Source organism: Manacus candei, unplaced genomic scaffold (assembly GCF_025592945.1).
Source record: "Manacus candei isolate 608988 ecotype Guabito, Panama unplaced genomic scaffold, ASM2559294v1 h1tg000017l, whole genome shotgun sequence".
NCBI lineage: Eukaryota > Metazoa > Chordata > Aves > Passeriformes > Pipridae > Manacus > Manacus candei.
This window is the reverse complement of record NW_026138065.1, coordinates 25,847,518-25,869,183: the sequence shown is the minus strand read 5'-3', so window position 1 is coordinate 25,869,183 and position 21,666 is coordinate 25,847,518. Positions and strand designations below refer to the sequence as shown.

At 42.6% G+C, this 21,666-nt stretch overlaps 1 protein-coding gene across 5 annotated transcripts in view; it reads right to left on the bottom strand.

Annotated features, from left to right (window-relative positions):
• Positions 1 to 20,046, bottom strand: part of STUM (stum, mechanosensory transduction mediator homolog) — a 47,847-nt gene extending 27,801 nt beyond the window's left edge. Inside the window, exon 1 of one of the 5 annotated variants that reach the window (XM_051783429.1) lies at positions 19,813 to 20,046. In XM_051783429.1, coding sequence (XP_051639389.1) covers positions 19,813 to 20,002 — 190 coding nt within the window. In that variant the 5' untranslated portion in view covers positions 20,003 to 20,046. The remainder of the gene's footprint in view (positions 1 to 19,812) is intronic. The other 4 variants (XM_051783430.1, XM_051783431.1, XM_051783433.1 and 1 more) reach the window with 4 other exon arrangements.
• Between the last annotated feature and the right edge of the window lie 1,620 nt (positions 20,047 to 21,666).

The following is a 21,666-nucleotide window of genomic DNA, read 5'->3' as shown; positions in this document are numbered from 1 at the left end:
TACGTCTATATTGGACCCAGATTCATCTCTGACACAGATCAGTTGACTGCCAGAGTTACACTGGGGATTAATTTGGCACATGAGGTCTAACCTGATCTTGGCAGCAATTCAGAAGTGCAAACAGCAGAAAGACAGTACTTTTAAATAATAGTAACAGGCCATGGCAAACAGTATATGCCTGCTGCTCAGTATGAGGTTGATAACTCAAATTCAAATGTGAACTTAAGAGGGCTAACATGAATAGCATGGATACATACTCAAGCAGAATTAGAAATTGTAGAAAATTGATTCTATATGCATACTGCACTTTCCTAACTTTTTATCAGTTCTGTTGTGCTGCACAAGGATCAGGTAGGGCTCCATACAGCACATGGTGTTGCTCTCCTTGCTCCTTAGCTGAGCAGGACCACAGTGCCTGGTGATCCTGGCAGGCTCTTTGGGCTTGTGTTGTGCCCAGAAGCCCTATAGCTGGGAGACTAATTGTCCAGCTCCTGTCACCCTGCAGCTTCTAGTAGCTGCCTGTGGTTTAAGCTTGTATCTGGCTTGGATTTACTGTATCAGCATTCACACTACAATGTGAATTCAGTTTATGGGACTGCATAGCTGAAACTAAAGTGAGATCTACACTTTACCTCACTACAGAAAAAGGTCTCTTGTAAGTCTCCTAGGTAGCAGAGTTGTGTAAGTTGTGCAGCTCCACTTGTCTCTCGAGCTGCCCCTTCCTATCTCCCTTTGTCTTGGAAATGTTGCAATGTTGCCTCAGTTTTCTTTCACAAATGAAGTTTTTGTCCTCTCTGATGAAATAGTTCTCACAAAGGCCTGCAAATAGTTGGATAAGTGTCAGGACCTCTGCTCCATCTGCAGAATTTCTAGCTCTGGACTACATTAGGGGCTCTCTGCTCTTCGATGTCTTGCCATCTGTCTTACTTCTCTCTCCTACCATATCTCCAACATCTCTCACTCTACATTGCCATCTTTCTCCTCCTGTTTCACAGAGACAGATTGAATCTCTGCAATTCCCTTCTCCCTGTCTTCTGTTTCCTCCATACCATGCTCCCTTTAAACTTCATCTGCATACAAGCCTTTGTTTCTGTGCCGGTGACTCAAACTCCTGTACCTCTTCAGGACATTTCTCCCACATCTTGCCTGCTCTTCCTGGTATCTCTGCTTGGACATCCTCTCGTCTTAATGAAGATGGCAAAGTTAAACTCCATTTCTTTGCATAGTGAATGTTTCTTACTGATGACACCACCAACCACCTTTCCATCAATCTGGTTTGCAAGTAAAGAGAAAAGGAGGATAATTATGTATTTAATTCCTCCCTCTCCTTTTCACATGCACTCAGGTCACTGCAACTACTATTTCTTTTTCTCTCTCTTACAAACTTAAATGTTTTTTCCTTCCTTATATCACCAATCACTAGAGCTTACTCTCCAGCCAGAGTTCCCCTTCACAGGTCACATCAAATGCTTTTCACTCTAAGGCTTTCAGATCTGGTGAACACCTACTGCTGTTCTCATTTACATACACCCTGCAACACAAACCCCCTACCTTGAATTAGGGGTTTGTCCTAGTTCCTGTGTGACAGAAGGTTACTTGCTGCAACAATTTATTTCCGTAGTTAATAAATGTCCCCATTCGTAGTAGGAATCTGCAAAGGTTAGATCAGTTAAACCATTGTTGCGTAACTTTGGTTTTTTATTTATCTTTTTAAGACTAACCAATAGGTCTGATAATTCTCTTGCACACATAGATATCTGCAGTTCTAACTACCAAAATGACAGGCAGCTATACTTTCTCCTGCCCAAAGTTCAGTAAGTAGGGGCAGAGAGACAGCTGTTCACTAACACAAACTATGGTGAGTCGCCCCACACTCCTCCTTAAAGCATGGGCTACTATGTGCTCTCTGAAAGCATGGACCACTGATATATTGCTCTACACCTCAGTGTTCTCCTCCCACTTAGGAATTCCTTACTTTTCTATGCTAATCCTTACAGGTGTCTGAAGTGTATTTCTACAGTCATTATAGCTTCCTACACTTGAGCATTAAATAACCCCATGTTTCTAGCTAAAATAATTCATTTTTCTTTTAATTTTAGTGATAAAAACGTAGCATTTTTTCCTTCCCTCACATTTTACGGAATAAGATTTCTAGTACAGTATTGTACAAAAGCAACAATCTGACACATTAGAGCTATTCTGCCATCTTTTATTGTGCCTGCAATGAAAAAAAATAAGCATGTATTTCCAGGTGACTGTGCTACACAGAACGATCTGATAGCAGAAGCCTGTTATTGTCATTCAAAGGAACATTTGTTTAACCAGATGCAGTCATGAAAAATTACCTTAAATTTTACAATTCGTATTTTCTAGCGCTGTTCCACGCAAAATCCAAATATGTCAATGCATTAAGACCACATCACAGACTGCACTTTATTCCTTTTCTTGAAGACAGATTGTAACAGGACCAACATTTTGGGACATCAGAGCCATCCACAGCAAGGCACACATCTCCATCTCAGGTACGAGGGCGATTAAGACAGCGCAATACTCGAAGAAGGGTTTATTGTAGGATCTCACATCCATAATGATTACACTGTGCTCTACAAAGGGAACCACTGTCCTACAGCAGCTCCTTGCAGGGAAAAGCAATAGCAAGTTGGTACACAGGACAGCAGGGCAGAAGGGAAGTTTAAGTTCAGAATGCATAGATCGAACTCCTTAGGTTCCTCAGGGTTGTGCAGACTGCCTGAGGTCTCGCCCAGAAAATATTTCTCAAGTAGAAAATTGGGCAAAATTGGGATCCTGGGTGGACCTGGGGTGTAGGTGGAACAAACCATCCTAAATGTATGATTCATGAAGGATCACTAAGCACAGTGAGCTCAAGGCTGCAGTGCTCCCCTGGCAGTTTCTACTGTGTTCCCCTGCAAGAAACTAGAGGCAGCGCAGGGACTCTGGAAATCTTTGCATTTGCCTTTGCAATTTGCTCTGTATTCTTCTCAACTGTTGCATCTGACAGAAAGCAAGACCAGATTTGGGGTGGTAAGAGGACTGGATGGAGTAAAAATTGTGGTTAATTCTCCTCAGTATTAATTAAACTAATACTGATCAAAATACACACAGAAGAAAGGTCAGTTGAAGGCTACTACAACACTGGGATGCAACTACAACTTGTGGGGTAGGAAGTTCCTAAATCATAGAATACCTTGAGGAAGAAAGGAGTATCTGGAGAAGGTGCTGGTGCATTTGCTGACACATTGGCTATACAAAGAAGAACCTGCCTGGTGCTGTGGGAAAGTTCAGCCTCATCATTGCTAGCTGAGTGGCAAACATACAAGGCAGGCAGTCTGCACTATCCGTGGGATCCATGTGACACATCACGTTTCTAGATCTGGGATTAAAGCAATACAAGTCTATTAGAAAAGTGCTTTTTATTTTCCAGTTAGTGAAAATTAACAGCTGAGCCAAACTGCTCAGCAGGGAGAGAACACAAACATAGTTCTTATCCTTCTCAAACGTCTGGCCCTAAACTATTTATAATCCTTCAGTATTTTATTTAACATATGCAAGTAACTGCATCTATTTTTCTACTTACTCTGCTTCGAACATACTGTCTCTTCTCTCCTAATGTCCATACTGACCAAGAACAGCACTTCATCTAGTTCTCTTTATTTTAGCATCTTATAAGTACTAATGATACCCCAGTGCATGTCTGTAATTACGTATGCTAATGTTCTCTTCCTTCTGTTGAAGAATGATAGAAGGAAGGCAAAGAAGCTAAAGCATGGACTTTTGAAAACACTTAGCCACCAAATTCCCAGTGAAATCAAAGAATTCCAGGCTAAATCATGCCTCCAGCCATAGTGAAAGAGCTATCAGGATATTTAATCCCATTCTGGCTTTCCCAGTTTAGCCTCACTGCCCTCCATGGCTTTTGGCTATACTGAAAGTGAAATATACAGATTAGGATTATGAGTATGTATCAGAAAATGAGTATATTTACAGGATAGTAAAGAATGTTCATCTGAAATGTCTTTCCTGTGCTGTCATAGTTTATATTCCTTCCTGTTTAAGCAGTGTGAATGATATTGGCTGAGTTTTTTACGACTTGAGGAAAGCAACTATATGAGGGCTTACAGGCTGAAGAGGAACAGTGGCCAGGCAATTAATCTCTTCTTAGTACAGGTTATAAGCCTGTATCGGAGTCAACAGAAGGGAACACATATCTGAGTCACAACAAATTCAGTGCAAAGTCTTACCAAAGCTTTCCTATATTTAAAGTTAGCTTTAAGCATGCCTTTGCACTGAGTTATTAGCAGATGGTTCCCTCTGCCATCTCTTGATTGGAGGTATGCAATCTCCAGCTAAGATCAAGGGACAGATACTGTTACTTCAGCTGTAGCTGCTTAAACTGCCACAATCAATTTTCTGATGGAGATGTCAATGTCCCAGAAGCCAGAAAAGTGAGAAGGGAAACCTCTCTACATTAGTCATCACAACCAGAAATTGCTGCCAGGCATCATCATGGTTGACTGGGGAAAAGTGAGGAGAGGCAGCAGCCAGTTCTCAAGATTCATCTGACTTCACCTGTCAGCCCCATTCCCAAATATAGCAGCTCTCAATGCTACAGAGCATGAAAGGACCTCTCTCATATTTTATATTCCTCAGATAACGCAAAAAGGAAGAAACATTGTGAACATTCAGCACATCCTTCAAAGAAGGGATCTAAAAGCACCATTTTGCAATGGTTATTTAAATTTGCAAATATTATTTGCAAAAAAACCCAAAAAACATTCTGCAGTGAGAACATGTGCTGAAGGTGTTCCACAGTCAGCAAAGCTGTTGAGATTTTTAGATTGCTAAGAAGGAATGCTATGGAAGAGCAGGACAGAAATCAATGATGTGCTATGGTGAGCTGACTGGCTACCAGACACCCACCCAGCCACTCTCTCACTCCCCTTCCCCTCTATAGGACAGAGGGGGAAAATAAGATTAAAAAAAGTTTGTGTGTTGAGAGAAATAACAAGATCACTTACCATTACTGCCAGAGGTGAAACAGACTGGACTTGGGGAAAGTCAATTTACTGTCAATTAAAATAAGTTTGGATAGTGAGAAACGAAATACCACCCTCACCCCTTATTTTCCCCCTGCTCCTAGGTTCAGCTTCACTCTTCTATTCCTGATTCCTCTACCTCTGCCCCACTCTGAACAGAGCAGGATGCATGGGGAATGCCAGGACTTGTGGTCAGTTCTCTGCAGTTCCTCTCTCCCACTCCTTTCTCGATGCTTTTCCCCAGGTCTGGTGCCAATTGTTCCACAGGCTGCAGTCCTTTGGGATAAATCTGCTCTAGCATGGGCTCTCCACAAGTTGCAGTTCCTGTCAGGAGTTATGGTCCAGCATGGGTTCTCCATGCATGTCTCTCTTGCATGTTCTCAAAGATGTGTCCCCCTCCTTCCCTGCAGTGCTCTGCTGTCCAAACCCTGCTACAAACACCCAACACTCATATACTTTGAAAAAGAGCTAGCAGAGAGCTATGGGGAAGGGCAATGATGGAAATTACAGACTCAAGAGAAAGAGAGGAGGTCTAAGCTTCAAAAATGTACAACTTACATGAGACATGGTAGATGCACATGCACTAAGAAACAGCGTGGAGGTCAGAACTACTTGAGTTCTTGTAGGGACAAGATGAGATCCAAAAGGATGTGTGGGCAGTGCATGATGTGTTTTGAAACTATTAAAGCAAATGCCTTGTTTTGCCAAACAGTTAATGGGTAGCTTTGATCTGATCTAACTTCAGATATCTGCAAGGGAAGTGTCTCAATCTGAGCCAGTTACCCTTTGCAGGCAAAAAAAAAAAAAAAAACCAAAAGAAAAAAAGAGACAGAGGCCCCCAGAGGGTGTGATTCACTTAACCTATTTTAAAGAGATGAGTCACATGCTGGTAGTGCCTAATTCCTCCCTACAAACTACAACGCCAACCAACTCAGATGCACAGGTAGATAGATGGATCCTATCTGATACATCCAATAAAAATGATGTTTGCTGTTAAGCTATTTTGGGTAAATAATACTATTAAAAATTATCTCCTGCTTTGGTGTATCAGCCAGCTAATCAACTCCTTTAGGAGGAGCTTTTGCTACAGGCCAGTTAGTGCTTTTAACTCTGTTCATTACAGATCTTCCTCTGAAACTTCTAGTACTGGACACAGCATGAGGTAAAAGAGAGCAAGGACTTTGTTCTGCAGGACTCCTATGCCCTCAGGGTAGAATACAGCCATGTTACTATGGATACAGAAGGATCACAGGACTTAAACTGTGGTTTATGGTAATACCAGTGCACCTATTTTTAAATAATATTTCTACTGTTCTTCCCTGATGATAAAGAGAAGTACAGATGAGTTCTTAGTTCTGATCATTACAGTGTATCAAAATGACCTTGTCGTTGCCTGGAGGCTCTTGCAATGCTGATGAAATGCTCCTGCTGCAACAGCAGAAAGATGTCTAAATTTGATGTTTCTAGCTCCTTTCATATTGCTTTTCTTCTTGAGGGTATCTTTTTCCAACTTGACAGTGTTTGTAGGGCTCAGATGAGCCCTGTTGCTAAGAAACAAGTCCCAACTGTGCCTTTAAAACACTGCCTTTAAACATACAACTCAAGGAAATATTTTTCTTTTTATTACACTGTATTGTGTGTTTTTATTAGGATTTCTTTTAACTAGGCTCTGACTCTTGAGGTTAAATTATTATCACAGCCTTCTGGGATAGGACTTATTCTTTTCCCATCATCTGTACAGTGCCATGGTCACGTACATAGTTGTATAAATAATATATTTTAAAACTACTTTTTAAAGACCACAATAAGGCCCCATTTTGTGCACAACTGTGGTGCAAACAAGAAGGAATACAGTGGAGCAAATATTGGTTAATACTAAACTATAGCATAGTATAAATCAGTGTTCTTTCAAATGGTGAATCTGGGGTGTATCTGTGCTTGCTTGGCTTGGGGTTTTGGTGTGGGTTTTCTTTTTTGCCATATACTAACTAAAACATGCTGAAGTCCCTTCTGTGCATACAAGATAGTGTGTAGCTTTCACAGGCATAAATCAGATCATAGAAACATGCCAGGGAGTAACCAGCACACCCAAACTAAAAACTGTCTTGTCCATCCTATGTGTTTACCATGTTCTCATTAATGCATGGCACAGACAACACTTTGCTTCTTGAAGAACACAAAGTCCAAGGGGTAATTCTTTAATAACAATTTTCTTGGAAGAGATTAATGGAAACTAAAGTATGGCTGCATTATTTGAGGCACTGAACTGCAAGAAGTCCATGGAGATTCTCTTGCCAGTTCTGCCACCAACTTCCCAGACAACCTTCAGCTGCTTATCTCCTCTGAATTCTCCATTCAGACTGCAAAGAGTCTAAGTGTGTGACATAACATTCATATCTTAACGTTCCCTTCTATATCATAATAGATCTAGTGTCGTCAGCACTCCACAGTGCTACTGAAATAATCAGCAAAGCCCTGCTTGACTACCTTCCTGGCATTTCTCACACCAGTAAATAGTGGACTTCTTGAGAAAACTTATTCCAGTGACTGTGATTTAAGTCTATCATGTCATTTACCTATCATTCCTTTTACAAAATGTACTAAAGAACATTTACTGGTCTGCGATGAAGTGTCATAAATATTTAAAACAAACCCACATTTGTAGGGGAGAAAGCAGATTAAGTTTTAGGATGCAAGCTAATTTATTTTTAGCTTTGTTTGCTGGCTAATTTGGGAAATACAATTCTCAACGGGTGTCCTGCTTGGTACTGCAACTTGGCAAGAGTCTTCTCTGGCTTAAAGGGCAATGTAAGAGCTCAGCTCTGCAACTCTTCTTTACAGTAAGTAATACTTATTCACAGGAGCAACCTCAAGGGGCCAGCTCAATGTTACAAGAAGCAAAAATGGTGAGCAGAGGTGAGACAAAATAGTTCTAGAGGCTCAACACCACATTGCTCTGCATATTGTGGATTCTCAGTTCTGACAAGTGAGTTAAGCTTGCAATGGGAACATTTTATACCTGTTTTGCACTGGTTCAAATGACTGCTTGGTGTTCCAAGCAATGCGACCTGGGATCTACGGAGCAACTAGAAAGGGGACACCCTCTCTGTCCAGGTTCTGCCTTGGCACACAGAGTAAACAAGCACAGGAAGAACATCTAGTGGATTGAAAGCACTGATGTAAGAGCAGAACATATACACATATGGGACAGATTTTCTCTTGTGCAACATACACCATGTTTTAGTTAATATGCAGAAGAAAAATCTTTGGTTCCTTGTCAGTAATACTAAGAGTAGACTGTTACCATTTATTCATCACAGCTTCAGTGAAAGAAGGATTCCCTGCGTAGCTTCTGAGCAAGAGTGGTTCCTGGGAACTAATGCTTGGTCTAAATTCCATTCCCAGCTCCACCACGGGTTTCTTCTAAGCGTCAGCTGCACACGGCACAAGGAGACAGATCCTAATTTTAACTGCATTGCCTTGAATCTGCCATCCAAAGCGGAAATACTGAGGCTTAACTCTGTTGGAAACAAGCATTTGCTTCTGGGCACCCTTGTGCATAAGGTGTTATTTGGATCAAGATGGGTTGGTGAGCACAGAGTCCTCCCCATTGTGCTGTCCACACTCACGGCTTGGTTCCTGCTCTGCTCTGCACGTGTGCAGCTGGCTACACCTCTGCAGTGTGGGTGTAAAAGGAGGCTGACCTTTTGTGGCAATGCACAGACGTGAGGGGCTAAGCCTCAAGGCAAAAAAAACAGGTCACCTGTACAGCTGACCATTGTAAACAAAAAGCAAGTTAAATCACCACGGGGAGTCAGCTCCAAAGGAGTGTCAGGAGAACCCATTTCCACATTGGTTTTGTGGGAGGAGCAGGGGGACTGAGTGAGATAAGTACTCAGATGCAAGTCAATGTATGAAATTACATTCTGGCTTTTAAAAGAGAAAATGAGAGAGTGTTTTTGTACTCACAATTGACAATGACTGTAGTCCCTGTGCTCTTTTCTCTCTTTAACATGAGACAAGGAACCATCCCACCAGCTCTCTGCAGCCACAATGAAATTTCAGTAGGAGGGGAAAAAAAATCTCGTGATGCTGAGTCTAAAACATTGTTTTTAAAAAAGTTTAGTGCTTGTTTTGTAAAAGCCTTGCTAAGCCTTCCCTGGTATTGATTAGTTTGTCGGGTGAAGAGCTAATGAAGAAAGACATGCAGCAAAAAAGCGTTATCATCCTTGCACTACAGGTCGGAAGATCTGGCAATGCTTTCACAATTAAATAGATCTAGAGAGGTAATTTGATGGCCAATCCAGAGAATCCACACTAATCAAATTGTCTAACTACATCAGAATCAATGTTCCAACTCCTTCGATGGGTTACTTGGTAACTGGCCTGGTGCAAATGAGTTTGGAAACGGGTCAGATTTGTTGCAATCATTTCACAAAGACAGAAGGAAAGTATGGAGAACCATGACAGTGCCAGAGCTAGAAAGGAATTTTCTTCTGGCTACACCTCACAAATGTCTCAATTTTTGACCAGTCCTTTCTCACAGTTCTAAATCCTTTGTGAACCCCTCCCACTAAGACAGCAACTCCAGAGTGTGTTGCAGAGCTATGAGAGTTGTATGTCCTTACAGCTCTTTTGTACATGTAGATCCAAGGAGGTCCAGCTCTACTTTTAACTGGAATTTAGTCTTCAGATTCTTGGAACCAATTTTCAGTGGAAAGGAAACTTAAAGCTACCTGAATCCAAAACAGTGTTTGCAAGAAGACATAAAAAAAAAAAATACAGGAAATATAAATACATATACCTTGATCCAAGAGCTTATTTTATCACAGTATAAAGAACCCAGTCCAGACCACTACTGGTGAGATGTCTGACTTTATGGGCCTCTCTGCATATTGATTTCTGTGGTGTCAAGTTGCCATCTCCTTTCCCCACACAGCATAGCAAATACAATGTTGTATAGTCATATACAAAATATCATGTTTATGGAAATCAAATTGTCATGGCAACAGAAGAGGTCTTGCAAGTATTTTAAAAATAGCAAATTAACAAAACCAATTTATAAAATCTAAACCCCATTCTTTTATGAATGTACTTAAACAGATACAACAAAGAGTTTTCTACCTACATAAGGCTTTCCTTTAAAGCTGTCATCTCACTTCACCATATTGGCACATGGAGTAGATATGCATTATATTTTAGACTTAAACAGCAAAACTGTTTCAGCTGGACAGTGCCATACTAATGTGATCACTGGGGCTTATTTCAGGTAAAATATTTTCATAAAAACCTAATGATTCATATTTTGTAAAATGACTCAACTTTTTAACACAGTGAACTTCAAACAATGGCTCATTATAATCTACCTCTTATTCTTCAATAAATCTTCGTTCTTCAAAGGCTTATTGACACTAGCACTTACTTGTGTTTTAACTGAAATAAAATTGTTATCCACAATTTGTAAGTTTTGTGTGGATATTCTTCAATGCTTGTGGCAAACTAAGAGTTCAGCCTAGACAAATGACAAGCTGGTGAGATGCTGGATCATGATCTGTCATTTGTTTAAATTCATGTTCTAAAGGATGGCAGCCTTAGACCCCTGCAAAGTTCCTTCTATAAGCATTATTACTGAAGTTGGAAATGTACAGGATGAACCCCTGCAGAGAATGTGATTATGTTTCCAAGAGTTCCTCTATCGATTGTATTCACCCTTTCCTCTAACAAGATTTGACCATGATCCACTCCAGGCATATCCTTTGGGTATGTTGATACTGGAATTTTTAATTTAAGTTAGTGTATTGCCCATCAGTTTTCATCACGCATCTCATTTGTATTTACTAGTCTGGATATTTCATGATCATATGCTCAAAGACATGGGTGTCCATGGTTTTGTCTAGTTGGGCAGAATTGTAAGTTACTTAACAACGTATCCTTTTTTTTTAATTTAAAAGCTCGATATAATATTGGCATCCTTCAGTGCTGAAAAATCATGACTCAGGTTTTCCAAAACTGAGATCATTAAAAAAAAAAGTCAATTCATTCTTTCTTCCCCCAGCCTTCCCTTTTTTGGTTTTTTGGTTGTTTTTTTTGGTTTTTTTTTGAGACAGGATCATTATCTTCCTGCTCCAAAGCCATAGGAGTTACATTTTTTTCTTTTCCTGAAAGCAGAGATTCTCATCTAATCAAGACCCTCAGGGGACAGGGTTCTAAGGAAACACCAAATATTGTGTTATTCAGGATTGCACTGCAAGGCCTTTTGAGGGGCTGTCAAGTAATTAGAATTTGTTTGGTCTGTAACTCCTTTGGAATGGAAACATTGAGCTTTGAACTGCCTTTATTACAAGGACTACATTGTTGGAGGAAGGAGCGTGAGAACAGCTTTTAAGTGGTAAAATGGAGAGAAAACAAACCGTGGAAATGAGTATTTTAAATCAACTATTCAAGTTCTGTCCACTTATTTTTTCCTTGACTCTACACAGAATGAAACCTAAGTTTATAACATCAGAAATCAACAAGTGAAATACAGCTAGGTAGAACAGCATGTGATTGTTCTCAAGTTCTGACAGTATTTTCATTTTGGGGCTCCCTAGTTAATATAAATGCTCAAAAACCCTGTGAAGAGGAAGAGGGGTTAATTCCTTCCTTTAATGAAAAAAGCTCCCAACCTTCAGCAGAACCAGGGAAACTGAGGTTTCACATTCCTGCAATCCCTAAAGCAAGCTCAATGAACACAAACGTTTCTTTCTCAGGTGAGGCTGGGCCCGTGCTGATGCCATGTCCTGGGTCTGACTTGCACTCAGTGATGCCTAAGGTTGCTGTGTGATGCTCTCTCCAGCTCCTTGCTAAGGAGCTGCTGCCACACCAGTTTTCCTACATGTGCATAGCACCACAACTGCTCCAGGTCACAGATCAATATCTGAAAGGCAAATGAGCTCTAACTGCAGCTTCAAGTAAGATGTTGGACTGACCTGGAGTAGCTGCAGCAGAGGTGGGCACTCCCTCCTGCTTCCCTTGCTGCTGGAGCTGTAACTTCCAGCAGAAGTTGTGTAAGGCACAGATGTTTTTAATTGCCCGTAAGGTTTGCCAGATGCCAGAACTTTTATACTAATAAAATCCCAAAAACTGGACATGGGTACAACACTCTAAACTGGTTTACCTTCTTTCAGATATGGTCTGGAAGGAATGTCCTGTGAGGAGCAGCTGAGGACTCTGGGCTTGTCTAGTTTGGGGAAAAGGAGGCTAAGGGGTGACCTCATTGCTCTCTACAGCTTCCTGAGGAAGGGAAGTGGGGAGGGAGATCCTGATCTCTTCTCCCTGAGATCCTGCGATAGGATGCATGGGAATGATTCAAAGCTGCACCAGGGTAGGTTCAGACCGGACATTAGGAAGCATTTCTTTACCAAGAGGGTGGTCGAATACTGGAACAGGCTTGCTATAGAGTTGGTTGATGCCCCAAGCCTGTCAGCGTTTAAAAGGCATTTGGATAACGGCCTTAATAACATGCTCTAACTTGGTCAGCCCTGAGTCAGTCAGGCAGTTGGACAAGATGATCATTTCACATCACTTAGAACTGAAAGTCTCTTCTGTGATTCTGTGACCATCATCTTTGCACAGCGCTCCAACCAAGTTCACAGGCATCCACTGCAGTGCTGCAACTGTATAACTTTAAAGCTGTAAAGTTCTGAAATGAAGTCAGTCCAAAAACTGAAGGAATTCAGAATTCCAAATTCTGAAGGAATGTTATATATCAGCTTGATTTTATATCTCATAGAAAGTAAGAAAAGAAGCTCTTTTCCTGTTTTCCTTTCCAGGTTACCTCTAAATATAAGTTTTCATAAATCAATTGCAAACTCCAGTCCCTTTGAAAAACTTTAGGCCTGTTTTAGAATCCCATTACCATCCAATCATTTGTTTCTCCACAAAATTCAAAACTGGATAGAGATTCTAAAATTCACCTTTGTGCTTTGTGCCAGCCACTGCCACCTACGGGTGTGTTTGTGCTCAGGGCACTGCACACAATTTGATGGGTAAGAAAGAGCCTGAGGAACCTGGTTTCTGCTTCCCACTCATCCATGGATGATCTTGAACAGCTCCACAAACTCTGAATGCTCTTTTCATGGTGCAGAGAATAAATGGCAGCAAAATGCTGCAGGCAATGGTGCTTTATCAGACTTCGTAAATCACACCCACTGATTCAGAGGAGGAGAACAATTCACCTCTATCCTGCAACCCAGAGTAGCCAAAATTCACCTGGTAAAAGCACTCTCCTCATTCAAGTTACTTTTGTCTTTAAATCCTTTCATTCATTTACTCTCTTGCTGCAAGAAGTTCCAGTTCTTTTGCCTTCTCACCATATCTCTGTGAATGTGCTTTTCTCCTCCTGGACTTGATTCTCTATTTTCCCCCATGTCACACCCTTCATCTGGAACAGCTTTCTAGACTTAAAATTCAGTTGGTTTACTTGGCCATTTAACAGCTCTTCTCTGCTGTCTGCTCTCACCTTCACTCTTAATCTTCAAGTACATCTGTCCAAATTGCATTAAATGACAAACACGATTACAAGATGCTGAGCAAACCCTGTCTCCTTACGTGTTCATTAAGTAATGAATTCCTCCACAGAGCTGCTTCAACCACAGCAGTGAACAAAAAGCACTGAACAAAAATGTCCCTGGCCATCTCTTTTGTCTTCTATTTTCATGGAAACAGAAGGCACGAGGGAGGTAAGATAAACTTCTTTGCATTTTAGCTGGTCTGGCACTGACAGCAATTCAAAGGCAGCAGCACTAGGTTAGTGTACAGATTGACAGTGAAACGAACCAAAAAGTCATTTTAAATGCAAGTGGAGCTCAACAGCTGACTTTTACCAACTGTAACAAGTGAAGAGCAAAAACTAACCAAAGGAAATAAACAGTGCTAAATATTTGGAGTGTGACTTGAGGCTGTGGTCACGAACAAGGCCCTGCTGTGCTTTTGCTGTGTATGCATTTGTAAAGCAAGGCTCACTGGAGGATGATGAGTATGACAGCACATACTTGTGTGACCACTGTGGCTAAGCAGATAAACTCAAGGAAGGAATCCACAGTTACACAAAGGAGAGGGAGGAATAAGATTATATTAAGTATTCAGGCAAGTGTGGGCAAAGCAGAAAGCAGCTTTCTTACAAAAATACATCAGGGCATGCCATTGGATGCTGGATTAAAACCGAGGGGCCAGATCAGGTCCCTCAGCAGAGATAGTACCTGGTTTTGGGGGTGTTTTCTGCTGATCAAGTACACTGGCTGGAGTTGTCTCTACCAAGGAGCTACAAACTTGAAATACTTCGGCATTTATTGAGATCACAAATTATCTGTGAATCTCTTTTGAGTTTTCCAAGCTTCTTTATCATTCTAGATGGTCCAGACACTTCATGGCACAAAAATATTCCAGACTACCCTGTACTGGCAAGTTCGTTGAGTGACTGTTCAACACCATCAGCCAAGTAAGTTATAGAAGACATTCAGATTTCTTGCTTAAATCTCTGTTGTTAATAAAAAAAAAAAAAAGAGGAAGTCAATGGCCTTCAACATACTGACAAGAACAAGGCCCTGCAGGTGCAGAAACCTGAGATCCAGTTGTTCCTGTGCCCAGCTTTACCTCACTGAGGATCATCTCCTGCACAGCTGATAACACTGCTACCACCAATGGAGCAGTAACCTGGATACACACATTTTAACACAGGTCTCATTTTCCACCTTGCACAAGCAGATGAACAAATTACCATAAAGAACTTCTTGACCTTTTCAGTGGAAAATACAAAACCCAACAGAGTGAAGTCTACTGGTAGATAGGTTTGCTTTGTTTAATTATGTTCCACGAATAAATAGCTTGTTTCTGCAGATTACCAGCAGTCTATACATCACAGGCTGAAAGGGCAATGTTAGCTAAAGAATTGCAGCAGTAAAGTTCACAAACACAAATTCATATAAAGACTTGAGAAAAACCTTTGTTTTCCTCAGATGAGCTTGTAAATCACACAGATTCATTGGTTTGCATGTCTATAAGAAAAAAATAATTGAAAAGGATCATAAATACCAAAGCAAGTTTGAGATTTTAATGCACAGATGTCTGAAAGCTCCAATTTCTTTTTGCAGTGTTTTCCTACTGTAGATAAGAAAATCTATTTTTTCCCTTGAAATTCTTTGTTTCAGTAATGAAAGCGATGGATGTTTGCTTGAGGCATCTATTTACCATTCCAACCACAAAAATAAAATGGGTATTGATAATTTTATGCAGACCTTATCCCTGCAACTTTCTCAACTGTTGTGTTCTGCACTTCTGTTCAGCTCTTTGGAGAGCTCATTCTGCTCGAGAGAGGAATGGTGCCTAATGAGAAGATGCTTGGCTTCCATGAATCGAACATTAGAGCCATATTCACAGAGCTGAAGGTACAGTCCTTGAACTCTATCGAGACCAAAGTAGAATAAACAGATGGCAGAAGACTCGTGACAGGGAGCTGACATACTCAGGGACAGGGAGAGTTGCACTGTGGAACCGTGGAAGAAAAAAGTTCAGTGGGCTGGGAATCACCCCTTCTTTCTCTAGCTGCTGTGAGGAGCTGTCACTCATGATCTCCTCCACCGGCTATTTCATGGCACATGGGTGGCTGCTCTCCTATCTTGCACTAACATAATTTCATGCTACGTATTTCAATTACTCCCTGCATAAAAATAGTACACATGTATAATTCAGGCTGTGATCCAAAAGTCCACCCCCTTCCTGACAGGAGGGATTAATCTTGGAGAATACCTCATACTTTCAGACAATTTCACTCCCTTCTCACATTTCCCTCAAGTTCTCCCCCTTCGTTTACCCCCTCCCACACACGTGATGTCGAGAGAAGGAAAAACAGATAGGAAGGAGGGCAAGATTCCCATGTATCAGCTCAGGGAACGACAGGGAGCCAGATCTTCTCCCACGCTGACTGGCACACGGCAGTTCCAAGGGAACACAGTCTGCCAGCTAAAGGGCATGGCCAGCCCCTTCTCTCAGCTGCCATCTGCAGCACGTACCGGCTGGAGGTGCACACTGCTCAGTCCTGCGGGAACCGGGTACACCACCATTTATCGCTGCTGAGATCATCATCTTCCATTCTCCAGAGTTCATCATGGCATGATTTGGCCCTGATGCTTCAGAGTCCAGAAGCCCAAAGCCAAAGCAGAGGTTACAGTGTCTGTGGCTCAGGGTGCCTCTGGCAGAGCTGGAACGCTGGTAGCCAAGGCACGATGGCTTTTGCCACAGGACTCGCTGAGTCCTGCCTCTTCTTCCTTTTGTACTATCTGCTCTTTTCATGAACCTGAGCTAGGGACACCTTCATTACAGCTCAGCCCTACAGCCCTGTAAGACACAGATGAGAAAAACCACATTGGACCACGGAAAACTGATCCAGAACATCTCCAAGGGCTTGCTTCTATCGCAGTGAATGGAAGCACAGCGTAATTTCAAGGCTGTTCTGCAAAACAGATTACAAGTAGATGGGCTAATCAAGCTTTTTTACATTGTATTTAGTCTGAATTTTAAGTTTTGGCAAGGCAAAAGTTAACATATCCTCTGGGTATGAACAAATTCCTATGAGTCTTTAGTAACATATATGGAAAGAGTAGTTAAAACCCAGTTTACAATGCATCTCAAAAACTGCCATTCTGGGTTACTACATAAAACTCTGAAAATTAACCAACTGAAAAAATAAAATTACTATAAACAAAGAAAAAGTGTTATGTTTCCTGTCCAAATGGAGCACTACTGCAAAAAGGAAAAATAAACCGGATATTTAAAAATTCTCAGATTTCACCCTCATAGATGACTTCCATAAAATAGGAAAGATAAATTAACTAAAAAAAGTAGAGACTTTCAGATTCTGAGAAGAGTGCCTGAGGATTTGGTAGCCTGAATCAGAGCACAATTTCTATTTGGATATCACTGGTCCGAGGTACTGGGCACTAATGAAACCTCAAATGCACCTGTCTCCAAGCAGTGGAAAACTTGGTTTATTCAGTGCTGACCACATTCTTGCCTTATTTCTATGGTTTCTGACCCTTCATTGCAATCGCACTGCAGAGTCTACACATGAATGACAACTACAGGCAAAATGATAAGGGATGAATTCAGGGACTGAAAAATAGAGAACTTCCATTACCACCTAAACACAATCACGCTCTCTACTTCAGCAGGCAGAATATACAGCAACCAGTGAAACATCATTTTGACATGTTATAAATCTGGAATTGATGGGAATTTTGTCATTTACCTCACAGAGAACAGGCTCATAACCTTGATGTGAATAATTCCCACCACTGCAAATCTTATTTATTTTTATAAATGTTGCTCAGTTCATTGAGATTGCTGAAATGCAACAAATGGCACAAGATCTCTTTTTACCTTGAATATTCCTGCCAGTAGATTTGTGTTCCTCCTGTTTCCCCTTGTGTGTAGGCTACGTGATATACGACAGGATATGGCTGAGATTGTAAACAGCTTCATTCTAAGCAGGTGTATTACCTCAGAGTAAATTTTCTATCAAAATGCATACGCTATTAGCAGCTTCTTTAAGAGAATGGTTCATTTATGCATGAACTAAGTGCCATGCTTTGCATACAGAGCTCAGGATGCATCCCCAAAACACTGCATTTTGCCAGCCTGTGGGAATGCCACATGGAAGGATTTCTTTTGATTTGTAGTTTGTTTGTTTTGCTACTTTTTCAACAGGGTATAACTAGAAACAGTGGTACAGACAGCCAGAAAGTGCTACTGAAATCAGCGTACCAAACACAAACTAAGTTTAATAAAAATCTCCACCAGTTAAAAAAAACGAAAAAGGAATTAAAACCATTTTAGGGTGATCCAGCCAGTCAGTGACAGCACAACCACATGGCTGCAAAGTCCAGATTCAACTCTCAATTCTTCAAGCCAGCATGGACTGGGACCCTACATGCTCACCTGTAGCAAGGACATGCTATCTGCATGTGTTTAGACCCCTTCTGTGTGAGGGAAGGCACAACACTGCTACTTCCAGCAGAGCTGCAGCAGCAGCCAGAGCAGAGCTCTGGGCAGATAACCACACTTCCAGCCAATTCTGACATGAGGATGTCTCATGAGCACCTACCCTACTGGGCTGAAGGAAGAACATTGAGGGTTTTCTAGTGTGCTGTTAAAAGCCACACAGTATGAAGTATAAGATCATTCAAAGGAGGAAAAGGGCATGGTAAGTCAGTTTTTTTCCTGTACGTCTACAGTGAAGATGTAGCGCCTTCAATGCCAACAGAAAAGTACATTCACTTTGAAAACTCTGGCTTTGAACATCTCTATCTGAAGATGGTGGGAAAGTAAGTGCTAAATAACAACAACCTAAAACCCCATGAAAGCACTCAACTCGAGAGTTTCTCTTTGATTCATCACTCCGGGTTCTTCAGGTGGCTGCACACAAGGGGTGTGCAAACAACAAATCCGAGCACAATGCATTGCATCTGGAAGCACATACAGCAATGCCAGTCCTTCCACAGCAAAACTCTGGAGGTATTTCAAAAGGTACAAGCTTTCCTCTGGAATACATCCACAGGTTAAGAGCAAGCACACTGGAACAGCAATGGTTTTTATATGTTGCACATAGTGTACCACTCACACTTAGGTAATACTTTAGAATTACTTAAGAAGAACTTTTAGAATTTCGTATTTGTTACAGAATTAGGCCACCTGAAACACATGAAGCAAATAAAGGCAGGGCAGTAGCTCTTCAAAAGCAGGTCTAGGTGGGGGATACTCCCCTATCACAAGGAAGGCTTCTGCAGTGGCCACAGGAGCAGAAATAGCAGCCGGGAATAGACTATGAGAGACTCAAGGTACGGATTAATGAGGGCTTTATTTTGTCTGGAGTTTTGTAAATGTGATTGCTTTGCTTGCAGCTAGAATACTTGTATTTAGCCTTGTGTTCCAGGTGCCTTTGTAGTGTTCAAACTCTAAGCTCCTGTTGCAGCAAGCATTTCCTAATTAAAAAGGAGGAAAGGGAAATATAGAGGGAACTGTAGCCACAGCTTAGGGACGTGTTACCTGAGCCGCTCACCAGTGATTTAGTATTGAGAAGCCGTGCATCCACAGTTTCTCTGGGGAAACAGTTCCAACATTTTTCAGAGATCTCCTTAGGAAACGCGGGAAGGTGGGCTCTGAAAGCTCGCCTTAGCTGGCGAGCGATGCGGTCACTACGAGCCTTGGTCCTCTCTGACTAAAATCACAGTTCGGGAGAGCCCGAACAGCCGAAGCCCTTCTCCTAAAGCGCACAATTCCCCGCCTGGCGAGAACGGAGCGGCCGGAACGCGCGGGGGATGCTCAGCCCCCGGGGCCGGGGAATTCATTTCCCCTGCCTCGCAGAGTCACGGAGCGCTGCCCTGCGGGCGAGAACGGAGCGGGGTCGGGCGGGTGCCCCAGCCCCGGTCCCCGACTGCCGTCGGGGAGAAGCCCGACTCTCGCGGCCGCGGCTCCCCGAGGACCCCGCAGGGCGCTGCCCCGGCCCTCGACCCAAAACTTTCCGCCGGGGCGCAGAGACTCGCTGCCTGTTTGCCTGCCTGCCTGCCTGCCTGCCTCCATCCATCCATCCATCCCTTCCCGCGACGCCGTCGGGGAAAGTTGCCGGCGCGGCGGGGTCCGGCACCGGACGAAGCAGTGGCAGGTGGGGAGAGGGACCCCTTGTCCCGGCCGCCCTCCCTCCAATTCCTCCCGCCGCGCTCCTTACCCAGCCCCGGCACGAAGGTGTTGAGGAAGAGGCAGATGACAGCCACGGGGAACGGCATGTAGGGGATGGCGGCGCGCAGGGGGCCCTTCTTCTCCCGGACCTGCACCACCACCCCGCTGGAAGGGGCCGCGCCGCCCCGGCTGGGCTCCGCGGCCGCCGCGCTCTCGCCGTCCTTGGGCGAGGGATCCATGGCCGGCGCGGCGGAGCCCGGCGGGATCACAGCTCCCGCCGCCCTGCGCGCTCCCGCCGCCGCCGCGCGGCCCCGCCTGCGCGCCCCCCGCGCGGACCCCTCCCCTCTCTCCTCCCGCCCCTCGCTGGGATGGATCCCGGGAGCGTTCCGATCTGTGCTCTTTCACGGATCGCTTCCTGAGGAGCGGGAGGCTGGAGCTGCGCGCCCCGCGCCAGGCTGCGGATCACCCTGTCCCGCCTGGGCAGGGAGGAGAGAGGGCAAGGAGCTGTCCCGTTCTCCCTCTGGGAAGGGAAACAGCTCCGTGTTAGGGAGCGCAGGAGAGGTGTGAATTAACGCCTCGTGCGCTTTTTAAAAATAGAAGGTGTGAGAAAAGGTGTAAATTAAACCCGCACGTTTATTGTTTAAAAGTCCCTGTGGTAAGGAGGAAAGGGGAGGAGAGCCACAAGAATTGGAAGGTAAAGGAAAATACATCCCTGGAGAGCTAATCGCAGCTTGGGACGGTGTGAAAATCTATCTTATTTCCCCGGCGCCACGAGGGAAAACAGGCCTTTGTAGAGCTGGTAATTATTTTTCAGTTCACAGGCTGAAATAGTAACAGAACTTGAGCTTGTCTGTAGCTAAAAAAGATGACAAGGCTGGTCATTGCAGATACGGTTCAGCAGAGAAAACAGGAAAAATATTAAAGGCATTAATCTCGATATAAAATGTAAGTGTGACACGTATACAGGGTCTTTGCATGAGAGAGAGGATAGTCTATGTCTTATTGCGCATTTCGAAGCTGTGGTTTTGCTGAGGAATTCCTGCTAGGAATTTCGATTCCAAAGGAAATCTTGAACTACTTCATATATGCCACTGGGATGCCACCTGGCATATACATGATTCAACAGTTTAATAGATTCCAATACAAATTAGTACAAAGAAAAAATTAGGTAAACTAAATGACAGAGATCCAGAATCCTCTTTCTAGATTACATTTTTTATTTTTCTATTGACTGGGTTTTGAACCATAAAAACATAGACACACCATGTAAAAATCTCATATTTTTAACAAGTTTTCTTTGCTTATTTTCAGACTGCCTTTTATCCAAAAAAATCTTCTGACTTTTTTGATTAACCACACAGTTTAGACAGGTTCCCAGAGCATGTTAACCAACCCGTTTTTTTTTTCTTGGTGGTTTTTTATTTATGGTGACATTTATTTCTACCAAAATAGTTCATGACAGCCTATTATATCCCCTAGACACAAAGCTATTGGAGGGCTGCACCTTTCCCTTGGTAAGATCTGATGTAACTGTTATGAAGTCTAACCTTCTGTGCTGTTGGATCAAACCACAGTCAGATGAGAAATCTTTGTGGTATGAATATGGGCTAATTAGAGCCTGTACAAAGCAGAATCCACAGTTGGAACACTATCCAATAATTCGTAGTGATATCATTCTCCATAGGTTCTCAAAATCGTGTGTGGGTGAGCCCACATTACCTACAGTAAAAGCAAGCAAAAGGCCATTGTGAGAGTAGCCCAAATAGAAGATCAAAGACTAAGATCAATTAAAACAATATTTTGTCAGAAATGCTTAATAACAGGTTGTGCTTTTATGGAACATTTCCTTGGAATATCTCAAAGCATTTGACAAATGTGACTTAATTCATTTGCTTCTTTAAGA